Here is a 25,548-nt window from a genome sequence, read left to right on the forward strand (position 1 = left end):
CTGTGGGGAAAACCGGAGCACCCGGAAGAAACCCACACCAACACCGGGAGAAAATACCAACTCCACCCAGCTGGGACTCGAACCAGCGACCTTCTTGCTTTAAGGTGACAGTGCTAACCACTGAGCCAAATTTCCAAAAATATTTTTTTAGATCTATAAATAATATTAATATTAGATTAACATATTTAGACTACATATTAAACCATATGTTATTTTATGCTTTTAAGCCATTTCCCACAAATCTTATTTAAAGTTTAGGACAATAACTCATTTTAAGGATATAAGAGTGCAGCCCCAAAATACTAAATGTATAAATATATAATATACTAAATAAACTTTAGAACTAGCCACAATCCTTCAATCTATTAGGTTTTACACTTGCCAGCAAGACGGGTTTAATAATTTGAAATATGCTAAAATTGACTATGAAGTTATTCTATAAAATATTTTAAGTAAAATATTAAGTACAGTTCAGAATAAGCACATTGTCTCATTTTTGTATAAATGTTATACTGAATGATGATGGATCATAATTTGGCCGATATTTTGACATTTTTTTTCACAAATATTTGAATAATTAAAATGTACATCATTTTTTTTTGTAGATAATTGCTTTAATTTAATATACAGTTAGCATTATTAGCCCACCTGAATTATAAGCCCCCCTGTATATTAGTTCCTCAATTTCTGTTTAATGGAAGAAGATTTTTTTCAGCACATTTCTAAACATAATAGTTTTAATAACTCATTTCTAATAACTGATTTATTTGATCTCTGCCATGATGACAGTATATAATATTTTACTATACATTTTTCAAGACACTGGTATTCAGCTTAAAGTGACATTTAAAGGTTTACCTAGATTAATTAGGCAAGTTGGGCTAATTAGGCAAGTCATTGTATAATGATGGTTTGTTCTGTACACAATCAAATAAAATATTGCTTAAGGGGGCTCATAATATTGACCTTAAAAAATTTTTTAAACTGCTTTTATTGTAGCGAAAAATAAAACAAATAAGACTTTCTCCAGAAGAAAAAACATTATAGGAAATACGGTGAAAAATTCCTTGCTCTGTGAAACATCTTTTGGAAAATATTTTAAAACAAATAAACAAAAAAACAAAAACAAACAAAAAAAAAATCACAGGAGGGCTAATAATTTTGTAGGAGGGCTAATAATATGACAACTTAAACTGCAAATGGCAAATAAAAATAAGAGTCAGAAAACTCCACCAGTAACTCACCAGCCAGCGGCCGTGGTTAGAAGGGTGGAAAAATGAGGCGATGCCGTTGAAAAGGCCACTGAGCTGGATCTGGGCCTGTTTGCTGGGCCCTCCCTAAAATACATATCGAGCGAATTCATTACAGCATAACTGTAAGATTTTAAATGCTCGTTCAATAGAAATGAAAAACATTCTTCAGGTGCTTTATTTTAAAACTGACCAGCAAAGCAGAAATCCAGATGACCACATAACTGATGTCATAGGCATTTGTCAGGTATCTGGAAACCAGCATCTGGCTGGATCCTACAGGAAGATTAAGACTTCTCAAGATCCGGGTGAAGATCTGAAACACAGACAGAGTGGGAACTGTATAAGAGAGAGGTGTGAATGATTATTCGCACTAAACCAGCAACGCTGAACCATCTTTGGACTGAAAGGCTAATCGCACAAACACACGCACGCACACACCCAAAATGAACTGAAATAACACCCATTGGATTACATTTTGACGTGATGTCTCTTTAAAATGGCAGGAAAAAGACCATCTCACCTTTGGTATATAAGGGTCCCAATCTATGTAACCAATGTTGTCATTTGCCAGTCGTGCAAAAAGACTGACAAGATTCTGGAACAGACAAAATCTGGTGACGATGCTGATGAAATTAATTACCTGGTTGAGCAGTAATTTGCTAAGATGATCAAACTCACCACTTCCCAGCTTGGAAGGTTTTGCACCGACACCCACAGGCTTATCAAATCATCAAACCAAAGTCTGTAGACACACACAAAACACAATATCCCATGGCACAGTAAATCAAACTCTAGTTCATGCTTAGGTTTTTGAATTTATATATGAATGAATGACATTTTATAAAAGAATAACAAATGCTTGGTTCATCCATTTTTCAAGATACATGATATAGGATTCTGTTCCTATTTTGAAGTCTGCCTAAATAAAACTAATGAAAGTGATTTTAATTACATAGAAAGCTTATTAAATGCAAGTAAACAATAAAAAAATAATGCCCAAATGGGGATGAAAAAAATGCTTCACATACCTGGAGCTTAACATCAAAATAAAACAATCCGTAATGTGACCTATATCTGCTTAATATATGAAATATTTAATGATTATTCAAAATTGTATTTTGTTTTAAATTATTTCAATCTTATCGCTTACAAACTGTTAACTGTTAAACTGGCATAAAAGTATAAAGATTAAAAATGTTCCGAATATGGCTGACATGATTTTTTTTGTGGTATTTTTAAACTACTTTTTTCCCAATGAACAACATTTGGGTAAATCAAGGTAAAAATGCATTACACAACCCCTGACAAAAAGTATGGAATCACCCCTCTTGGAAGATGTTCATTCAAATGTTTAATTGTGTATAAAAAAAAAAAACAATCCAACCTTCTGGCTGTATGAAACACTTAAAGTATAAACAGTTGTAATTGAAAATTTGTAATTGGAAGTGTTTCATACAGCCAGAAGGTTGGATTGTTTAATGAAAATAGTTTTGTGGCATGTGTGTGCTTGTTTTTTCTACACAATTAAACATTTGAATGAACTTCTTCCAAGAGTGGTGATTCCATACTCTTTGCCAGGGGTTGTAGTCATTAGTTTCGTCACAGAAAACATTCAACAGGACATACTCTTAAAAAAATTAACACGCCTGTTTATTAGTCGATTAGCCTGTTCACCAAGTATAAAGACTGATAGGAAATACTATGCAAAGTAAAGCAGGCTCAAACTGGGTCAAAACAAGTTTGAGGCAAGTCTCACTTGAAGCCCTTATCATGCAGCTCTGGGGGGAGTGTGGTGGGCAGAAAGAGCTCAAAATATCCCATCGCCTTCTGCATGGTCACGTCAAACGGGCACATCAGAGGCTTCCACTCATCCAGCATCTCCTGTGTGGCTGATTCCGGGAAATATCTGCACGCACACACGCACATGCGCACACGTACACACACGCACGCACACACACGTACACACACACACGCACGCGCGCGCGCACACACACACACACACACACACACACACACACACACACACACACACACACACACACACACACACACACACACACACAAAGGGATTTTGTAAATTATTATTGCTAACCTGTGACCTAAAGTGTATGAATGTATAAAATGTGGATTTAAAAGTTAGAATTTTACAACATGATTTCAAAATGTCACATCACACTGTTTGCAGTACAAGCAAACCTTTAGTAACTGGATAATTGGTTAAAGTGCTTCAATAAAAGGCTTACTGTCTGCCAGCCAAAGCTAAATTAAGATACAAACATACACCAACACCATCAATAATCTACTGGCCCAGATGTCAGCAATTTGCAAATAATGTGTTCTCTGCACAAGCTGAAAGTTATGATCCACTGTCTGGCCACACAATAACCTTTCCCACATGAGCTGAGTAATGTATGGGAACACGCAGCCTTACTTCAACCTAGATAACGTCCAATACTCCAATCTGTGTCACTGTTTTTAATTTGAAACGAAAAAAGAACAGATTTTTTTGGTGTGGTTTGATCCTAAGAGGTCTGCTACTAGAGGATATGATGTCCGTGTTGACCCCCTGCTAAGAAGGGGACAGCACTGATCTCAGGACACATCAGTCTCTCAGAGACAGGAAATTCCAACAAAGCCAAATTAACAGAGCATTAAACAGGATTAGCAGCCTAGGGAGAAACTGAAGATTCACGGGGAGCAGTGTTTACATGTAAATGTTTGAACACACTTCCTTATTCTAAGGACATGAAATCTATTTAATTAGTTGAAGGAAATGAGATCAAAAAAAAAAATAGAAAATTATACATTCAGTCTTGGTCAGAGTGGGCAGATTGGGCGGTTTTCTCACTCAATTGGGTGGTTTTGAATTTGATTTGTGCGGGTAAAAAACAGCGAGTTGACAAAAATTGGGTGGTTTTGAAACATAAATTTTATATCCAATTTAAAAAAAAAAAAAACAGAACTGTGTGCTCTTAGTCCATTCAGTTAGTAGTGACCAATGCGTAGCACAAAGCACATTAGCCCACCCGCAAGAGGAGGTGAGAGAAAGTTGTATCAAAATCTGACTCCCTGGACAAATCTGACTCACATTCGCGCTGCATGCGCTTCACACGCGTTAAACTCACAGCAGTTTATCATGACACTTTTATCGATCATTTTTCCCGCAATTGACAGCAAGAACAAACATAGAAGCGTTGCTTGATTGAAAAGAGCACCTCAGTGTGTTAAAAAAGAATGTAAAATGGCAAATGGGATGAATTTATGCATTTAAGCCATTACGGTATGCATCTACCTGTCCTGAATCCATACTAGGAAAACATGGAACTGTTGTGGAAGCTGGAACTCATGGTCTGCTTTTCTGTTCTGTCAAACAAGTCCTCGTTTCATGAGTTCAGAAATGCATTTTTTAAGGCTAACTAAATTTACTGGACACACATTGGAGCACATTAGCTAACCGATATCCTTAAAACGAACAGACTGAAACTAACATCTAAAATACTTTATTTTAATTTCACAGGATGGTTAATGCAAAGAATTTATAAACTGCTTAAATATCATCTTTAAACAAATAAATCTTTCATCTCGTTTTATGCTTGAACAACTAAATGAATGCTTAAGTCTATTTAACTGAATGTGTTGTAATTACATTACATTAAATTATGTGCATAGAGCCCGTTGTTCACTGCTAATTGTAAAAAATGTCACGATCTCACACAGAGCTCGCTGAGAAATTTTTAAAGTATGTTTGATAATATTTTTTCTCCTAGAGGAAGTCTTTTGTTTTATTTCGGCTAGAATAACAGCAGTTTTAATTTCGGCTAGAATAACAGCAGTTTTAATTTTTTTACATAAACATTTTAAGGTCAAAATTATTAGACCCTTTAAGCAAAATTTTTTCGATAGTCTACAGAACAAACCATCCTTTTACAAAAACTTGCCTAATTACACTAACCTGCCGAGTTAACCTAATTAAGCCATTAAATGTCACTTTAAGATGTATAGAAGTGTCTTGAAAAATATCTAGTAAAATATTATTTACTGTCATCATGGCAAAGATGAAATAAATCAGTTATTAGAATGAGTTATTAAAACTATTATGTTTAGAAATGTGCTGAAAAAAATCTTCTCTCCGTTAAACAGAAATTGGGGAAAAAATAAACAAGGGGGCTAATAATTCAGGGAGGCTAATAATTATGACTTCAACTGTTTATGTCATTGAATTTTTATCACCTCAGAGAACAGAAAGAGTTCATATTGTATGTGGGAAGGTGACAAATCACAACACACACATAAAGATATACTGTACTGCTTTTTTGATGCCTATATTGAATCGTAATGAGCAACACTGCAACTATGACAAGAAATAACTTTGACACCCCATCCTGTTTTTTTTTGGCTGTTTAGACATCTTTGATCCATGACGCACTCATATTTCATTCAAAATGCAGTTAATTTGAATGTGCACTGAGACCATACATTGTGAAATTAGAGGAGTTTTCCGGGAGAAATGACAAAACGGGAGGGTAGCGGGAGATGGGTCTGAAATACTGGAGACTCCAAGGAAAAACGGGAGTGTTGGCACGTATGATTGAGACCCCTATCTATTTAGGTCACTCGGTTTGCAGCATTCACACTTATGCAAATAAACAGCACAAAAAACACCCTATTTATAAAAAATCTTGTTGAAAGTCACACTTTTGTGTGTCTTGTATAACAAATCAGTAAATGTGCAAGTACTTACGGCCTGCAGCTCTTGATTAACACCTTCAAAACTGCTTCTACTGAGCTGCAGAAGAAAGACGTAATTAAAAGTGATGAAAACTACTACACCAGAAAACACTTTGTAATTTTCCATGCATCCATTCTAGGATGTACAAGAACAACACACTAGTGCAATTAAAACTGTTCATGCATTGCAAAAACCATCCTATAATGAACTCAAAAAGCAAGTGATGAGGCCAGTGCTAGAGGACCCTTTGGGAAATAGAGTTTTTATTGGTTTCAATTTCTTTGAACACAGTTGTGCTGTGAAATGACAGGCACTGGGGGCTGATGGTCCATCTGTGACCTATATAAGCTGGTCTTAGAACGTGTTATCAACCCCATTATATTGAGGACATAAATTACTTCATTAAAGCCAACACATCCAATCACACCCAGCACTTGCACGGAAGCCACTAAAAACATGCACCGTAAAACTCACACAGCCAAACAAATGTAAACAAGCTGATGAGCGTCACCGAAACACTGCAGATATGCGACACCCAGACAGGGCCGCTGAACTTGATGACCTTTGTTTTGAAATGAGCTGAAGAAATCATTCACCTCCGGACTCACATAGAGGAAAGAATGTGATCCTCTGTAGGGATTGACTGTAGCGGGAGTCATCAAGCTTTCTGGAGTATCAGATGTCTGCATTAAAGTGCATGGGGGAAAACAGGCGCTACAAACATGCTCAGCACTCAGAAACAATGTTGGCCATTCCAGTTGGGAGCAACAGAGTGTTATTGAACGGTGTGAAAGCAGCATAGCATTGTCTTTCACACTGTGAACTCAGTGGTATTATTTTGTGCAATGTGACGTGCATCTTATTTTGTGAAGGTGCACTCTATAATATTATTTAAAATGTATTACTTTGTATTTTTCTAACTGTTATTTATAAGCAGGATAGTTACAATAAATATCCCCAAAATAATCAAATATACAATTGAAGTCTAAATGATTAGCCGTCCAGTGAATTTGTTTTCTTTTTCAAACATTTCCCAAATGATGTTTAACAGAGCAAGGAATCTTTTACAGTATTACATATAACATTGTTTTCTTATAGAGAAAGTCTTATTTGTTTTATTTCAGCTAGAATAAAAGCAGTTAATTAATTAAAAAAAAACATTAACTTTTTTATAACAATTTTTTTAAACCAACAGTGCATAATTTGAGCCGGATCTTGTTCCGGGAAATGTCAGATATTTGTGTTTTGCGCTGCGGTATTTACTTTAATTGATCTGGCATTAACTTGTGCGTGGTGAATATCTGCATGTGAGAGAGAGAATGTGAATGAGTCTGAGTGGAAAAACAGCGAGCAAAGGTGTGTGGATTGACACACACATAAAGGTAGTCACTTTCTACCAATCAGCTTTCTTGAATGGAACGCTTCCCTTACAGAAGATATATTCATTCATTCATTCATTCATTCATTTTATTTTATTTTTCGCTTATTCCCTTTATTAATCTGGGGTCGCCAAAGTGGAATGAACTGAAAACTTATCCAGTATATGTTTTACACCACGGATGCCCTTCCAGCTGCAACCCATTACTGGGAAACACCCATGCACTCTTATTGCCACACATACACTATGGACAATTTAGCTTATCCAATTCACCTATAGCACATGTTTTTGACCTGTGGGGGAAACCGGAGGACCTGGAGGAAACCCACGCGAACATGCAAACTCCACACAGAAATGCCAACTGACCCAGCCGAGGCTCAAACCAGCGACCTTCTTGCGGTGAGGAGATCATGCTACCCACTGCACCACAGTGAGACTCTCAAGCATATATTATTATTTTTAAAACCACAAGTAAATCTGATAGTGAGTCTGACCAAAAGAAGATGAAACTTTGCCCCTGGATCAAGTCAACCAGAAAACATGACAGAAGAGGCAACTGTTGGCTCTTCTTAAAGATTAACAGAGTGAGATTTTCGCTTGGCACATAAAAGTAAAGTGAACTGAATGTCAGAGGTGTTAGTAAATGGAATAGTTGTGTTTTATTTGATTTATGTTTGTAGCTACATATATATTTATGTATTTTTTTTTATCCATGGCTGACCCATAACATTATACTGCACTAAATAATTATATAATAATTTAATAAATAAAACCATTTAGAAATGTGATGCTTTTTTCCGCTATAACTGCTTAATAACGTCATGTTCTGGAAAAACTGTAATTGAGTGGCATACGTTGGTCACACTAACATTTATTTCCTGGTTTTGTTCCAGAAATTATCCATTTACAAATTAAGCAGTGCATTTTAAGGTCAATAATATCAGCCCTTTAACCAATATTTTTTTTATTGTCTACAGAACAAAGCACCGTTATACAAAGATTTGCCTAATTACCCTAACTTGCCTAGTTATCCTAATAAAGCCTTTAACTGTCACTTTAAGCTGAATATAGTGTCTTGAAAAAATATCTAGTAAAATAGTTTGTACTGTCATCATGGCAAAGATAAAAGAATCAGCTATTAGAAATGAGTTTTTAAAACTATTATGTTTAGAAATGTGTTGAAAAAATCTTCTCTCCGTTAAACAGAAATTTGCTAATAATTCAGGAGGGCTAATAATTGTGACTTTAACTGTATATCAACAGTAAAGCCAGAAATGGATCCATTTTTGGAAAAACAGGAACTAAAAATTCCAAAAGGTAAGCTCCATTGTCATGAATTGATTTTTTATTTAACAAAAAAAAACAACAACAAAAAAAACATCCATTTCATTGGTGTGTGTAAAGTTAAAAGGATAAAATGCATCCACTATTGACCTAATGAACAAATACTTCATGCATCCATTGCAAACAGGTTTTAAGACCACTAAAGTAAGTGCAAAAATATTATTGAGTGCATCTTTAAATAGTAATATTAATAATTGTCCTTACCACCTCTGAGCAAGTTTAACAATTATGTGTTTTGAAGAAGAGCGTGGCCGCAGAGAACTGAACATGAGAAGAGAAAAAAAGAGACAGGCACACTCAGCACTTCCTGTTTACTCAAACAACATTTTTCTGTGATGCTCAGCATCAGCACCAGTACTCGGATGAATGCAGATTCACAGAATTAAGAGTGCTGAGCATGTCTCCTGAGAAATCATCAAAAAATAAAGCTGGTATGGAAATTATTAGGGTAACTGGAGTATAGAGCACAGTACACTTAATGTTTGTTTTATTGAGTAGAGATGCATGTATTTTGTCACAAATTATAAATCAAAAATCTTTCAAGAAACAGTATTTTGTATATTTAGTTTTAATATTGCTGAGAAAAGAAAAAGATGTAAGACTAAGTTATTACTGTTATTTTATGTTTTATACGGGAAGTGAAAGTACCTGGGAAACCAGTTCAGGCCGAGGTGCTCGGTTTTTGAGTACAGGATCCGGTCCTGCAGTTCATACAGGGGTCGCCATGGCAATTCTAGGTCCTCTCTTGAAAGCAGCTCCTTCTTCCTGGAAAACAAACCCATGGACGTGTGTTAAATGTTGGTTAACCACACAAACTTCAAGAAGCTGTTTTTGCCATATTTACAGCAGTTAAAAATATCTACTGTAAATATCTAATGAATTCTAAAACTTTTGCAGAGCTAGTCTGTAATCTACTACAAAATGACCCCAATCTATATATATTTATACATAAAGCCAATCTTACTTAAGCAGTGTGATGAGGAGACGGGCGAAGCTCTGCATCAGACTGATCTCCAGTTTGGGGATGGTGACCAGCTCGTACAGCAGCTTGACGAAGAGCACATGGTCCTCTTTGTTGAACTTCCTTCCATACAATCGGATGTACCTGAAGGAAATGTGTGGTTTAGTAGCAAAACACTTTAAATACATTCAAGCTATGAAAACAGAATGTTGTCAATTCTAAAACTAGCAGTGTTGATCCTCAACTTCTGATTCATTACAGGGATAGTTTAGTCAAAATCAGAAATTTGCAATTATGAGTGTATTGTTTTGATTGGTCTTATGATGTCTTTGAATCCTTAATTTTTGTTTTTGATAATTAATAATTTTTTTTATTTCTGTATCCCTATGTTTGATTGTTTTGTGTACCCAATGGGGAAAACCCATATACATATGTGTGTAAATCTGAAAACTCCAATAAAAACCTAAATAAAAAAATAAATCTGAAATTTGCTTGCCGTTTACTCACTTTCAAGTGGCGATGAGCCTCTTTTTTTCGGTTGAACATGAAAGTGAAGTGAAGAATGTTGGAAACTGGTAGCTGAAATGCTAATCATAACAATAATAATAAACTACTAAGGAAGTCAACGGCTACTGGTTTCCAACATTCTTCAAAATATCTCTCCTTGTGTTCAACAAAAGAAAGAAAATCAAACTGGTTTGGAAAAAATGGGGATGAGTTAATGATGGTTGATTTGTCATTTTTATCTGATAATCTGGTAATTATTAGATCATAACATAAGCAATGTGCTTCTTTGAATAAAACACAGCCTTGTCTTATATTGGTAAGTGATTGGATACTCTATGTTGAAAGAAGAAGTTAAAGAAGCATCATGTAACGTTCAAGTACATCACTTTAATTAGAAGATTTGGGTCAAGCTGTCAAAGCTTGCTTTCCAATGAAAAGGAAGTTGACTGGTGGCTGACCTGACACAATCAAATGATCTAGGCCAGACCCAGATACCAGTTTCAGTGCTTAGGATGGCAATAGCTTGCCGAGTGGGTTTTGTTTAGATACTCTCTGGAATGACAGAGGAGAAAACCATGTCCTGAACACTTTAGGACAACTTCCAATACAAATACTTGACGCTTGGGTAACCGTGAATAGATTTAGTGATGTCCTGGTTTACTCACATGGCTTGGATGACATTGAGGACAATATTTCTGCGCATGTTTACTGTTTACAGAGATGATTGCATCTCATAAGAGTCACAAGCAGTCTGACATCAGTAACTGTTTGTGCTTGTGCTCCTAAAATAGCACTAGAGTGGCGAAAACATGACCAACAAGTCATTTTGCAATCACTGACGAATTATGGCTTGTTGAACACCTGCCATTCCCTTACCTTCACTTTAACAAAGGCTAAAAACCAAAAAGTTAAAATTTAGTAACCTTATTTATGTTGTTGTAAAAGCTAACTGTAACTGTTCTATCGACCAGTCATATAAACAAACAACTCAAGACACTAAAACACTTGGTTAAATCCTCTTTCGATGATTCTCAAACATTGCGTAATGTTTTAAACAACGACTGATGTAAAACAACGCATCGACTACGCATGCGCATCAGCGGAAAGCTCGCTGTTCTTTAGCGCTCTATTTAAAACGCACTTGACTGGAGATATTTTTACTTTATCCTTATCCTCCTAAATACAAACGGGTCATTCGAGTTTCCCTAATCTGGGCTGGAACATCACATTTCCAGTTTAGGATATTAGGATTTAAGGAATACATTATTCATAATCATATTCTAGAGCAAGCCCATGATTTTAGTCGGTAGACAAAACAATCTAACTCTGGGTAATACATGGAGGTAATGTTTCTTAAATACTTACGTGGAAAGTTTCCTCGTCCAAAACAAGACCCCTGGCCAGATCTCTCGGAGTTGGACGGCTCGGCCGAGGTTTCCTTTGATCTGTGCCAAAATTTCATTGGACTCATCGTCAAGTTTGTCCTTGTAAGGCAGAAGTTCGTTGTAAACAATATCTTTCTGCGGAGAAAACCCTAATAATTCGGATGCCTCTTTTTTCATTTTAACGTTACAGTTCTCCAAATCTGGCTCCTCCACTTCGATTATATTAGAGACAGTCATGAACAAAAAATATTCCAAAGAGTGATAAGCTTCCGAGATGAGGGTAAAAAATATATACAGTGGGTTAAGAAAATTATACAACTATTATAAATGTTAAAAACATAATACAGCTGTGGAATTTCCTTGCCGGAAGACGCGCGCTGTCATCGTTCGTGTCGTTTCTGAGCTCTCTATGACAATGATGACTTCTTTTAAGCAGAAGCGCTTGCTGTCATGCACCGTATTTCTATACGAGCGCTCCATGTATTCGTTTCCATTCAGCTGTAACCAACCAAACATGCCGCAACTCCACCCTCCTCACTGACGTCACTTCCACCTAACGGTGTCCTAATATAACAGATCCAGGAACAGTTTACCGAGAGTTGACGCCAGAGAAGAAAGAATGAATCGGTTTGCCCTATGAATATAACTTCATTCCGATGTTATTTCACAACATTATTCAGAAAAATAAAATAAAAATAAACAGGCCTAATTAGGTCTTAAGTGATTTTACCCAGTTGTAGACCGACAGAATGACCCATTCAGTGAATCAAATATTAAGAGAATCGTGTCGTCTGTAGATTACATTACTCATAAATAATCAATATCAAACTACTATATTAGGTTATTCTATGGGCGATGTATTTAAGTATTATACATATAACGTTTAATTAGATCTTTTTTAAGTTGTTGGGTTAGGGTTAATTCACCATATAATTGACCATTTGCTGTTAAAGTTTGTCAGTCATCAAGGACATTTCAGTTAAAAATCAACTAATGCTTTTTTGAGGTCTGCATTGTGAAACTCAAATCACTGACTTGTGGTTGTTCATTTATTGTGGTTGTTCAATATTTACAACATAATTTTTACAACATTATTATGTTGAGTTTTGTTATGACTGGAGAATCTTCAAATTTTTAAGCTGCATATATTTCTGATTTGTTGTACCTTACGCAAGGAATAATAAAAACAGGTCATTAATTTATTACAAAAATAATGCACCTCTGAGGTGTGGATTATTTCCTAATAATTCAACGGAACGGGGGCAACACGGTGGCTCAGTGGTTAGCACTGTCGCCTCACAGCAGGAAGGTCGCTGGTTCAAGTCCTGGCAGGGTCAGTTGGCGTTTCTGTTTGAAGTTTGCATGTTCTCTCCATGTTGGCGTGGGTTTCCTCTGGGTGCTCCGGTTTCCCCCACAGTCCAAAAACATGCACTATAGGTGAATTGAAAAAACGGAATTGGCCGTAGTGAATGTGTGTGAATGAGTGTATGGATGTTTCCCAGTACTGGGTTGCAGCTGGAAGGGCATCCGCTGTGTAAAACATATACTGGATAAGTTGTCAGTACATTCCGCTGTGGCGACCCCTGATGAATAAAGGGACTAAGCCGAAGGAAAATGAATGAATGAATGGACTGGATTCAATGATTCCACTTAAACCATTTTACCACACCCAAAGGAATTGTTCAGTTGATGTACTTCAAGACATTTGTAAGGTTTTGTCCTCAAACAGCGTATGCATCTAGCATTTTGTTTTGATTTAATTTTATTCCTTTGCCTAACTAAAATCATTAAGCGTAGTGGTAAGGAACTGTAATATGTTCAATACCTGCTTGGAACTAATGTAGCTGTGCATTTATCTAAAAATAATAGCATGCCTTAGAACAGGGGTCACCAATCTTGGTCCTGGAGGGGCGGTGTCCCAGCAGGGTTTAGCTCCAACTTGCCTCAACACACCTGCCTGGATGTTTCAAGTATACCTAAGACCTTGATTGGCTTGCTCAGGTGTGTTTGATTAGGGTTGGAGCTAAAATCTGCAGGACACCGGCCCTCCAGGAATAAGTTTGGTGACCCCTGCCTTAGAATGTTTATCATCCTATTAGAATCAGGAATTCAAGAGGACTGTAGAATAATATCAATTACTTCTTGTGTGGTTTTGTTGACATCCCACTGCAATGGGAATACTTCACTCGTGAATATGATGTTATGCTATCGAGACTTGGTGACCTTCCAAAAGCCCTGGTCATTCATATCACAGCTCAAACCTTTTCCATAGTAAGGTATTATAACTGTTATCAATTATTAGACTGAATATATTGCGCATCTGACATACTTGACAAGAAAACACATGTATTCTGTTGGGAAAATCTATTTAGGAGTGTGTGTCAACAGATAGCCATGTTGTTATTTGCCGATGAGCAGGAGCTCTGTCACGATTGCGCAGCCATTATGATCAGTTATATTTAGTGTCATCTGGGCTAAGCATGATTACTCAAGAGCCCAGTCCATGAGATCTGTAAACAAGAGGGTCTCAAAAAGCCCCTCTATAAAGGTCAGCAGGTTGACACGAGTGCATGTGAGCATGTGACTGGTATGTACTTTTAGATCTACAGTAGCTGTGAAATTCAGCAGATTTGTTGTCATCACAAAGACCACAGAAGAGGCATGACATTGCTAGATGTGAAAAGTTTACTGTTCCTTTATGTCAAAAAAAATAAATAAATAAATAATAATAATCACAGAACGTACATGTGTTTCTCCTTTTTATTATCAATTAGTAATAATATAATATAATATAATATAATATAATATAATATAATATAATATAATATAATATAATATAATATAATATAATATAATGCTGCATGGTGGCTCAGTGGTTAGCACTGCCGCCTCACAGCAAGAAAGTTGCTTGTTCGAGTCCCGGTTGGACCAGTTGGCATTTCTGTGTGGAGTTTGCATGTTCTCCCCGTGTTGGCGTGGGTTTCCTCCGGGTGCTCTGGTTTCCCCCACAGTCCAAAGACATGCGCTATAGGTGAATTGGGTGAACTAAATTTGCCATAATGCATAAGTGTGTGAATGTGAGCGTGTATGAGTGTCTTCCAGTACTGTGTTGCGGCTATAAAGGCATCCTCTGTGTAAAACTTATGCTGGATAAGTTGGTGGTTCATTCCGCTGTGGTGACCCCTGATTAATAGGATTAAGCCAAAGAAAAATGAATGTAATACAATACAATACAATATAATATAATATAATATAATATAATATAATATAATATAATATAATATAATATAATATAATATAATATAATATAATATAATATAATATAATATAATCAGGGTCGAATTATAGTAATTTTGGGGCCGTAAGCAATTCTAGGTATGGGGTCCTAGCATTGAAACTCAAAAAATTCTCTTTCTCTGTAGATATTTATTTTTTCTTTGCAGATTCTTTTTTTTTTTTTGGTAAATTAACTGCAAGTTAAAAATATTTTTTAAGTGGAACCTTTATCTTTTTAATGTAAAATGAAACAAATAATTCACAAATAAAAAAACAAATAAAAAGTTCACAAACTAACCATGTACAGTTAATTAGCCATATTTATGATTCGATTTTAATATTTGCATGTGAGTCACGAAAGGAACGTTCCACTATTGAAGGGGGCCCCCTGTTTTGAAAAGTATTAACATTAACATATAGAAAACTGATCAAAGTATTTATTAAATATAATATAATATAATAAATTCCTTCAGGCGGCACAGTGGCTCAGTGGTTAATACTGTTACCTCACAGCAAGAGGGTCGCTGGTTCGAGTCCCGGCTGCTCCGGGTGCTCCAGTTTCCCCCAGTCCAAAGACATGCGCTATAGGTAAATTGGATGAACTAAATTGCCCATAGTGTATGAGAGTGTGTGAATGCGAGAGTGTATGGGTGTTTCCTAGGACTGGGTTGTGGCTGGAAGGGTATTCGCTGTGTAAAACATATGCCGGAATAGTTGACGGCTCATTCTGCGGTGTTGACCCCTGATTAATAAAGGGACTATGCAGAGGGAAAATTAATGAATTTTCCTTCACTCATTTTCTTTTAACACATTAACCAATTAATAGATGTGTTCCAGTAGAGGTCGCTATTGTACAGATGGTATATTTGCCTCTGTGATTCTGTGGCAGGCTTTTCCCTTGACAGATGTGTGCAGCTTTGTTTCATTTATCATTCTGCAACCACTGCTGTTAATGTCCCCCAATTCGTTGAACTAGTTTACTACTGTTAAAGAGATAGTTAAGAAAAAATACAATTCATCTGTAGATCATCCATCTATCTATCTATCCATCCATCCATCTATCCATCCATCTATATATATTATCTACAATATCCATCACACAGTGGATTAATTCCTCAGCTTCATCCAGTGCACTGCCAGCCATTAGAGATGAGAGCATAAAAGATATTTAATGCTTAAATGGCAACACCAGACAGTGGAGGGACTCGCAAAACTGCATGTGTCTATATCAGCAGGCCGTATATAAAACTGTGGTTTAGGCACAGTAGGAGGTCTGGCTCCTGTGCTGTGAAGCCCCACACCCCAACAGTTGGAGAATCATTAAGTTCTGGAAAAATGAGGGATTTGGCATGCCACGCCTCAGGAGTATTCATTTATGAACATCTACAGTAAAGTTCTGTTCCTTCCACACAGCCCGATGGCAGGTTATGTGTATTCACGGATGCTTTATAAGTATTACAGCTTTTCTCAGTCGCTTTGGTACATTTCTCAGAATCAGATCAGAATTGAAATTCTCAAAACTACCTGTTAAATCTTCACATCATTGTGTCAGTTCTGTACATCAAAAAAAGCAGTTTCTCATTTCTTTGAAGCAGTTGCAAATGCTTTTGTACATCCATGCAAGTGCAATTCTCTGCTGTTTCCTACATTATCAATTTCTTATGTCATGTTCATCAAAATGTATTAAGTCTGTTAAATAGTCTCACCCCCCACAACATTTAAACGTTTGTTTATAGTGCAAGTCTTTAAATGCAAAATGGCGGAACAAGTTGTCAGAATATTTTCTATACATTTCCATTAGAGTTTTTTTCCTAAATCTGTCTGGAATTGGTCCATTTCTCCCAGGTGAATCTTTTTCTAATGAAGGTGCATCTGAAAGTAGATTGTCCTATGTTCACATTTATACTTGTTTTGTTTTTCTTTGTGCTATGCAGTGCTGTCTTTGTCACAATGACATGATCTGCCTACAAATTACAGTACAAACAGCAAAGAACATAAATAAATAAATAAATAAATAAATAAATAAATAAATATAAAAACGCGGGCGATGCAGTGGCGCAGTAGGTAGTGCTGTCGACTCACAGCAAGAAGGTCGCTGGTTCGAGCCTTGGTTGGGTCAGTTGGCGTTTCTGCATGTTCTCCCTGTGTTCGCCTGGGTTTCCTCCAGGTGCTCCGGTTTCCCCCACAGTCCAAAGACATGTGGTACAGGTGAATTGGCAAAGCTAAAGTGTGTGTAAATGTTTCCCAGAGATGGGTTGCGGCTAGAAGGGCATCCGCTGCGTAAAAACATGCTGGATAAGTTGGCGGTTCATTCCGCTGTGGTGACCCCGTATTAATAAAGGGACTAAGCCGACAAGAAAATGAATGAATGAATGAAAATAAAAACGCAATTTTACATCAGAACACCCCTCCAGAGTACACTCACTGCTATCCTGCCAACATGACTAAGTAATTAGTCTTATCCATACACAATGGCAAAATAACCTTTTCAAAAGAACATTCTGACTAGGGCTGCACAATATATCGTTTTAGTATCGATATCGCAATATGTGTATCCGCAATAGTCTGTGATGTGACTATTGCGGATAAACATATTGCGATATCGATGCTAAAACGATATATTGTGCAGCCCTAGTCACAATATTGTAACCCTCACATCGCAGGGTTACAATATTGTAGTTGAACAGGAATCACAGTTCAAACCATACATGATTTGCAAATCATGTCATTGCAAATTTGAATAACTATATTTAGCTAACTATAACTATATTACTATATTAACTATATTTGAATAACTATATATATAGCACATTTGAATAGTTTATCATCTGAATGTGTTTTTAGGGCATGTGACAGTGTGAGAACGTCAAGCCACAAGAATATAAGCACAAGAAAGAGATTCATTGTGTGCATACACGATGAAGTTACACTATACAGTGTTATTTTACATTTGATTATTCAATTTGTGCCTGAATCCCGCTAGACTCCCAGACATATTTCATTCGAATCTTTGCTCTATTGTATTACAGCTGTTCTTTGGCTCAATTCTCGATGGAAATTTTTATTTTTCATAACAGTTAGTTTAAATCTTTGAACAATTAGCTTAATGTTCACTTCAGAGTGGCCTTTCTTATTGATTTAAGCAGATTGCAAATGCTTTGGCACAGTGTGCAAACAGTAAATACAATTTTCAGTGGTTTAGACAAAGACTACTTGCATATCGCTTGTTGATCAAAATTGATGAGTCAATTCTCATTTAAACTGTCAAACTTCTCAATCATTTTTCATCATATAAGCCATCCCACTCAAAACTGGTTATTCAGTTATCAAACATTATTATCAAACACTTGTATACACACGTTTACACCATAAATATCTTGAATCAGTCATCTGCACGTCAATAACTGTCTGGTTTAGCTCAGCTACCAAATCTGACCTTTGAAGACTACGTCGAATAGTTCGTACTGCTGAGCGAATCATTGGTACAACCCTCCCTTCTCTCCAAGAACTGTACTTATCAAGAGTGAGCAAGGGCTGCCAAAATCACTCTGGACCCCTCACACCCAGCACACTGCCTCTTTGAACTTTTACCTTCTAGTCGAAGCTACAGAGCACTGCGCACCAGAACAGCCCAACACAGAAACAGTTTCTTCCCTCAGGCAATCCATCTCATAAACACTTGATGATAATAATTGTGGAACCAACATCACTACTTGCTATACACTTTTATAGACATATACACTTATTTATAACACACTTTACATGCCAATTTGCACATAACAGCTGCACATATAACATTGTATATAGTAATATAGCTCTACATACACTTGTTAATTTGTATATTTGCATTCACTACTTACTTTTACTATTTTTAAAATATATTTATTATCTGTTTTTTGTCCTGTCTCTGTAATTGTGTTGCACTGTAGAAGCTCTGTCACGAAAACAAATTCCTCGTATGTGTGAACATACCTGGCAATAAAGCTCTTTCTGATTCTGATTTCTGATGCTGATATTGGCATTGTAATGTCTGCTAAATTTGTAAATGAGCTCTAGTTGCAATACAATTTGCATTATCTATTTAAGTAATCTCTGGCAAGGACAACAAGAACAACAGCATGTCCACCAAGAATATATATTTTTCATGGATGATATTTTGTAGTATTTTTTTTTGTGTATTTGTGGTAACATAAGAAATATGAAATATACAGTACAGTAATTGGACAAGCAACATTGCACTTTGCACATGAAACATTTGTACACAAATATATGCACTGTATAAATACAAATGTTCATTTATTTATTTTTTTATGTACTGTTCACTCTTCTCAACAAATGTCAGATTATTTTAAACCTTCATTTCTATGGTTGACTCTCTTGGTAAAAAAAACAACTAATCATTTTGAGCTTCGTAGCTCACACAATGACAAATACACTATGTTTTGGTGGCCTTGGCCACATTACTGACACAATAACGTTTTGAAGCATGAATGAAATGATTTGGGTGAGTAACTACGTTTTTAAATTCCAGTAAACCATTTTGACATTTGCACTCACAGTTGAGAATGTTAAGACAGTTTCGATGTGCCAAAGCAATTGAGAAAAGCTGTAATCAATGCTTGTGATTGGTTTTATTACATTATATTTTATGCAGATGCCCTCTCCTACAAAATCATCTAATTTAATCTAATTTTATGAGCTGTTTTCAAACAGAGTTATTGATGTCATCTGCTGAAATGATACTGAATACCACAATATGTATCGCAGAAAAAATTAAATATTGCGATGTCAGTTTTATCCAATATCATACAACCCTAATTCTGACAGCACTGACACATTTATTGGCAAAGAAATGTAGTTTTGAGAGATCAACTAAGGATTTTGAGCAAGAGACTGGCTTTTGCAGGTAATCCGTGGTGTTTTCCTATTTGTACGCATTATTTTGAGAAGTGCACTTAGTGTTTTGCAAATTTCAATTCTGATCTGAGAAATGTACCAAAGTAACTGAGAAAAACTGATACAGATTGTGAACCTGATAAGGTCAACGGCTGAGTCGAGACAGCACAAGACATTTCAGCACCCTTGAGTGCATGTACAAAGCTGAATGTCAAAGATAAACTCCCATCATGCTTTATGAAACCCAGAAACTCTCTTGCCAGAGCAGTCACGAGTGCCTTTGTCATAAAGGTGCTGTTTTATGTTCAGGAGCTGAAAGCCTTTTCTTTAAACTTCCCTCCCAGGAAACTGAGCTTCCAACCCAGTCTAATGGAAACTACTTTATGTTTTCTCATCCACGTGTGATTATCCAGAGACTCCCTTGAAACCCCGACCTGTGCTGTTTGAGCAGATCTCTAAACCCTGCAACAAGTCAAGCAAATATTTCTGACGATAAACTGAAACATAGTCAAGCACAGACACGATATTTACTCATCCTATTGTAACTCAGCATTATAACGAAACCCTATCAGCTCACTTAATTGACATAACTAAGGAAATGTGTAAGATACCTTATAGGAAGGTTTCTAAGAGTTATGAAACAAAACAGTAAAGTGTCTTTCGATGTTATCACTGTCATGGTATTTTCTAGAAATAAGTGTATCTAAATCTGTGATATTGCTACACAGCAATGCTGAGAGACCAGCCAAAGGGGAGCAGAAGTGGAAATATATATCATCTGACAGCTGTATTTAATGACAGCCATATCAGAGTACATGCTTCAAAAACAGACCCAGCGTCAGTATGACATTAGCTGTGAAAATTAATCACAGCTATAATTGGCTATTAGACAGAACCATCTAACACATCTTTGTAAGCATATCCTAGATTTTAGCATGCAAGGAATAAATTGCTCGGGTTCATTTTGTGCCAATTGTGATTATTATAGCCATTAATGTGACTATTGACCAAATAAATAAATAAAGGACATCATATTTTACAGTTTTACATGTGCATATATTTTTTTAAAATGCTAAAATTATTGTATATTATCTTTACAAAACATTAATCAAAGCAAATAGACAGTCATTAGAACAATGTTAAAGTAATAATAATATTAAAGACCTCTGCTCTGATGGCAGTCTGGGGAACAACCACCAAAGACGACTTCTCAATATTATTTATGTAAAACAACTGTTGCCGAACAGTGACAAGTTGGCATACCGGCAAAAATAAACAGGCTCACCTCCCTGTATTAGACCACAATGACTGAATATTTTCCCGCATCCTATCGTTGCTGGGTGGGATCATGCATTGGCAATGTATGAACCATAAATAGCTTATAATAATTCATTCATTCTCTTGTCGGCTTAGTCCCTTTATTATTCTGGGGTCGCCACAGCAGAATGAACCCCCAACTTTTCCAGCATTTGTTTTACGCAGCGGATGCCCTTCCAGCTAAAACCCAGTACTGGGAAACATCCATACACACTCATTTACACACATACACTACAGCCAATTTAGTTTACTCAATTCATCTATAGCACATGTCTTTGGACTGTGGGGGAAACCGGAGCACCAGGAGGAATCCCACGCAAATATGAGGAGAACATGCAAACTCCACACAGAAATTCCAACTGACCCTGCCGAGGCTCGAACCAGCGACTTTCTTGCTGTGAGGAGACATCGCTACCCACTGTGCCACCCTAATTATAATAATAATAACAATTATTATTTTTGTTCCACATTTTTTAGATTCACCCCATCCCCAGATCTCTAGTTCGACTTCTTAAGGGGGATCAAGCATTATTGGGGGGGTCCTTCAGTTATTTACCCCCAGCCATCATAATTGACACCCTGATTATATGGCAAATAAGCACACCTAAATTCAGAGGAAAACAAAACATACTAAAGAGCAAAAACACACTATACATTTATGTACTTTCTCCTCGTGTTGATTTGCTGAATGTCTCCTAAATTGTAAGTCTCTTTGGACACAAGCGTCTACTAAACGTAAATGTAAAAGATTTAATACATTAATATGAATAAAAGGTCATGAAAGGTCATCTTTTTCCCCCTGATATTTTAACAGGGGTGTTTGTGTTGACAGAAAGTTAATAAAAAATCAATATGCCATTCATTATATTTCTTTTTTTTATTTTATTGGGTCTTTTATAAGAAACTAGATGCCTTTTAGATTTTAAGATGAGGGAGGTCACTTTTATGAGGGTATTTGTGGGGTCCATAGCCGTTAAAAAACCCCTGCTATAGTCCATTGTTGTATTGATTGTCAAGTTTTCCTTAGAAATGTGATATTACATTTGATAATTTACGAAGAAAAAGGTCAGAATTGCGAAACAGAACATCTGACTCCTTCTGTTTCCATTGAAAGCTGACTTTGACAAGCTGTGCATGCCTGCGGTGCTGGGCCACACTTGTTAACATTTACACTGTTTGGTTGACAGCACTTGCTAACTTAACGTCAGTCACTGAGAAAATTCCCAGTCAGCTCCAATTAAAGAAGAATTTACCTTAATGTTTACCAAATGGAGGCACACGTGCCGCTTATTGCTCACTTAGAAGGCAACATTAACCATTAACAAGACTACAAACTGCATGAGCCAGTTCGGGATTTTTAGAATTGAGGAGCATTTCAGCAACATGTGGAAGAGGAGCTTTTAAAACACAACTATTAATTTCAAGCATATGCTAGAAGTTGTTGGTAAAAGAGCAGTTGTTTCTGAAAAAGAACGTGGTAAAGTCTCCTTTGTGGTCCGCGAGGGAACCCAAGAACTATACGACTTTAATTTTCAATCACTGGTTTTCTTAAAGATCCTGGCCTGGCGCCTCTTTATTTGGTTTTAACAGCAGAAGTTGGAAATGACAGTAGTCTTTTAACTTGTTTATCTCCTAAAGCCAGTCGCTGGCTTGTTAAAACGTGCATATTTACGTCTCACTGGCCTAACCACGTTTACAACATATCAATGGTATCTTGGCTTGGGCTATAAAGCAGCTGCAAGTACCAAATGTCAGTTTGCGTTTTGAAGCGGACTCAAAAAGTGTGCCTGCTGGAGATCACAAAAGACTTGGAGCCTTTAAAATGTAAGCAGAAGGGGATCAAAATTGGCGATGAGGTTTACAAATGCCTAGCGCATGCAAATACAAAAGTAATCCATGGGAAAGGATGTAGATGCACAATGCCTGGCTTTTGTCATTTCATTGCAATTGAAAGACTTTCAACAAGGATTCATACGCAGTTGTGGGCTGTTTGGACAACAGCACTCTTTGTTTGGCGTCATCGGCTATCATTTTAATGTTTTGGCATCGAAGATTGAGGATTTAATGCTTTCCGTTTGTCACCCCCTACTGCTATTTAAACCGTATTGGTTTTCAAAAAAAAAAAAGAAAAGAAAAAGTGAATGTGGGAAATCACTGCTAGAATGTCATCGTAGGGTTCATGCAACAGTCAATTGACTATGTACTGTTTGTAAACTTGTACTGAATTTAAGGGTACAGTTACTACTTACAGTCATTTAAATGGTCAGGAGATCTCTTTACTGTTTTATGAGTACTGTGAATTTAGACACACTTCTCACATACTGTTTTTTACCCATACTAAATAACAGGGACATATGTAGTTTTGGATGCAGCCTGTGTTTGCAGACTGTATTTTGTAACAGTTCACGTGAGCTTCCCTGCTAGTGCTAGCAGTGTTATTTAGATTAGCATGCTGATTTTTGTAAGCCAAACTCATTCATTTATTTTCTTTTCGGCTTAGTCCCTTTATTAATCTGGGGTTCCCACAGCGGAATGAACCGCCAACTTATCCAGCATAAGATGAAATTGTATATTTCAACTAAACTTGATGAGATGTCTGAACTGTCTAAGCTAACTGTAGTAAAGATGTTAAAGACTGGATGACCATTAATTTTCTTCTCTTAAACTCAGACAAAAAAGAATGATTAATTATTGGGTGTAAGTCCTGTACACAGCAGATCTCACAACTTGACCTGCAATTACAGGGATACAAAGTTAGTGTTAGCTCTACTATAAAAGATCTGGGTGTCATATTAGACAGCAATTTAACTTTTGAAAATCATATATCCCATGTCACAAAAACTAAATTTTTTTATCTGAGAAATATTGCTAAGTTACAAAGTATGCTATCCATCTCAGATGCAGAAATGCTAGTCCATGCTTTTATGACTTCTAGGCTGGATTACTGTAATGCACTGTTTGCTGGCTGCCCAGCATCCTCTATTAACAAACTTCAGCTAGTACAAAATGCAGCTGCCAGAGTTCTTAACAGGTCTAGAAAATTTGATCACATCACCCCAATTTTATCCTCCCTACACTGGCTGCCTGTTAAGTTTCGTATCGAATTTAAAATATTGCTTCTTACCTATAAAGCTTTAAATAATCAAGCTCCTGCTTATCTAACCAACCTTTTCTCTCGCTACAATCCAACTCGCTCTTTAACATCTCAAAATTCAGGGCTTCTGGTAGTACCTATAATAGCAAAGCCGAGTAAAGGAGGTCAAGCCTTCTCATTTACGGGTCCTAAACTTTGGAATAGCCTTCCTGATAATGTCAGAGGCTAAAACACACTCTCGCAGTTCAAAACTAGATTAAAGACCTATCTTTTTATTAAAGCATACACTTAGTGCATCACTTACCGGTATGTTACATGAATGTGCTCCACACGCAGGTTTCTGCATCTCATTTATATATACACTATGAACAGCAGCTACGCTAATTATTCTCTATTTCCACTTGGAGATACTCATCCCGAGGCCCTCAGACTGTGCAGAGTCACTGATTCGATCCAAAACCAACGAGATGATCCCAAGGTTTCCATATCCTGGACCAGGCTGTATCCTGAGCAGCTACTGTGGTGGTCATAAAGGAGTCGAGAGCATGAGACTGTTCGCGATTTCTGTGATGGTCCAGGGGAGAAATGGTCGTGCCCAACTGAACCTGGTCTCTCTCGAGGTTTTTTAATTCTTCACTTTCGCCAATTAGTGAATTTTTTTCCCTCTTCGCTGTTGCCACTGGCTTGTATGGTTCGGGATCTATAGAGCTTCGCATCGTTGGATTTGCTCTTCAGTGTTTGGACTCTCAGTAGTGATTATTAAACTACACTAAACTGAGCTAAACTGAACTTAAACTCTGAAAACTGAACTGACACTGTTTCAATTTACTATGACCTTTTATGTGAAGCTGCTTTGACACAATCTACATTGTAAAAGCGCTATTCAAATAAAGGTGAATTGAATTGAATTGAATGTTTTACACAGCAGATGCCCTTCCAGCTGCAACCCATCACTGGGAAACACCGATACACACTCTCATTCACCCGGAGGAAACCAACGCCAACACGAGGAGAACATGCAACCTTCTTGCTGTGAGGTGAGCATGCTACCCACTGCGTGACTGTGACACCCTAACCCTAAACTCAATTGGATTTTTTCCAATGGTTTTTGGATTATTGCTGGAAATAAGCCCTGTGTGACTATTAATAAAGGTTTTGATTCTCATCCATTTCACTTATAGAAAACCCTTTTTTTTATAGTAATAAATGCTAACAACAGATTAACCTTTACACTAAACATAGTAAAACTGTGTTATACAAATGATAATTAATGTAAACCTATTTAGAAATCTATGATTAACCCCTAGAATGGACATGTGTGAACAAATTGAGTAGATGCCTTGTCAAATGACAATCGTTTCAACTGAAGTAGAGAAGTTTAATGTTAGGAGCAGGAGTTTTGTGAATG

The 25,548-nt window shown here is 36.7% G+C and overlaps 1 protein-coding gene across 2 annotated transcripts in view; it reads right to left on the minus strand.

Moving 5' to 3' along the window:
• The window catches only part of psme4a (proteasome activator subunit 4a), a 59,087-nt gene extending 47,044 nt beyond the window's left edge, over nucleotides 1-12,043 (minus strand). The window contains exons 1-10 of one of the 2 annotated variants that reach the window (XM_056470476.1): nucleotides 11,538-12,043; nucleotides 9,669-9,809; nucleotides 9,353-9,469; nucleotides 8,909-8,965; nucleotides 5,995-6,039; nucleotides 3,010-3,159; nucleotides 1,932-1,995; nucleotides 1,774-1,848; nucleotides 1,444-1,566; nucleotides 1,245-1,337 (exon numbers count right to left, since the gene is read on the minus strand). In XM_056470476.1, coding sequence (XP_056326451.1) covers nucleotides 1,245-1,337; nucleotides 1,444-1,566; nucleotides 1,774-1,848; nucleotides 1,932-1,995; nucleotides 3,010-3,159; nucleotides 5,995-6,039; nucleotides 8,909-8,965; nucleotides 9,353-9,469; nucleotides 9,669-9,809; nucleotides 11,538-11,794 — 1,122 coding nt within the window. In that variant the 5' untranslated portion in view covers nucleotides 11,795-12,043. The remainder of the gene's footprint in view (nucleotides 1-1,244; nucleotides 1,338-1,443; nucleotides 1,567-1,773; nucleotides 1,849-1,931; nucleotides 1,996-3,009; nucleotides 3,160-5,994; nucleotides 6,040-8,908; nucleotides 8,966-9,352; nucleotides 9,470-9,668; nucleotides 9,810-11,537) is intronic. The other variant, XM_056470477.1, reaches the window with a different exon arrangement.
• Between the last annotated feature and the right edge of the window lie 13,505 nt (nucleotides 12,044-25,548).

Source organism: Danio aesculapii, chromosome 13 (assembly GCF_903798145.1).
Source record: "Danio aesculapii chromosome 13, fDanAes4.1, whole genome shotgun sequence".
NCBI lineage: Eukaryota > Metazoa > Chordata > Actinopteri > Cypriniformes > Danionidae > Danio > Danio aesculapii.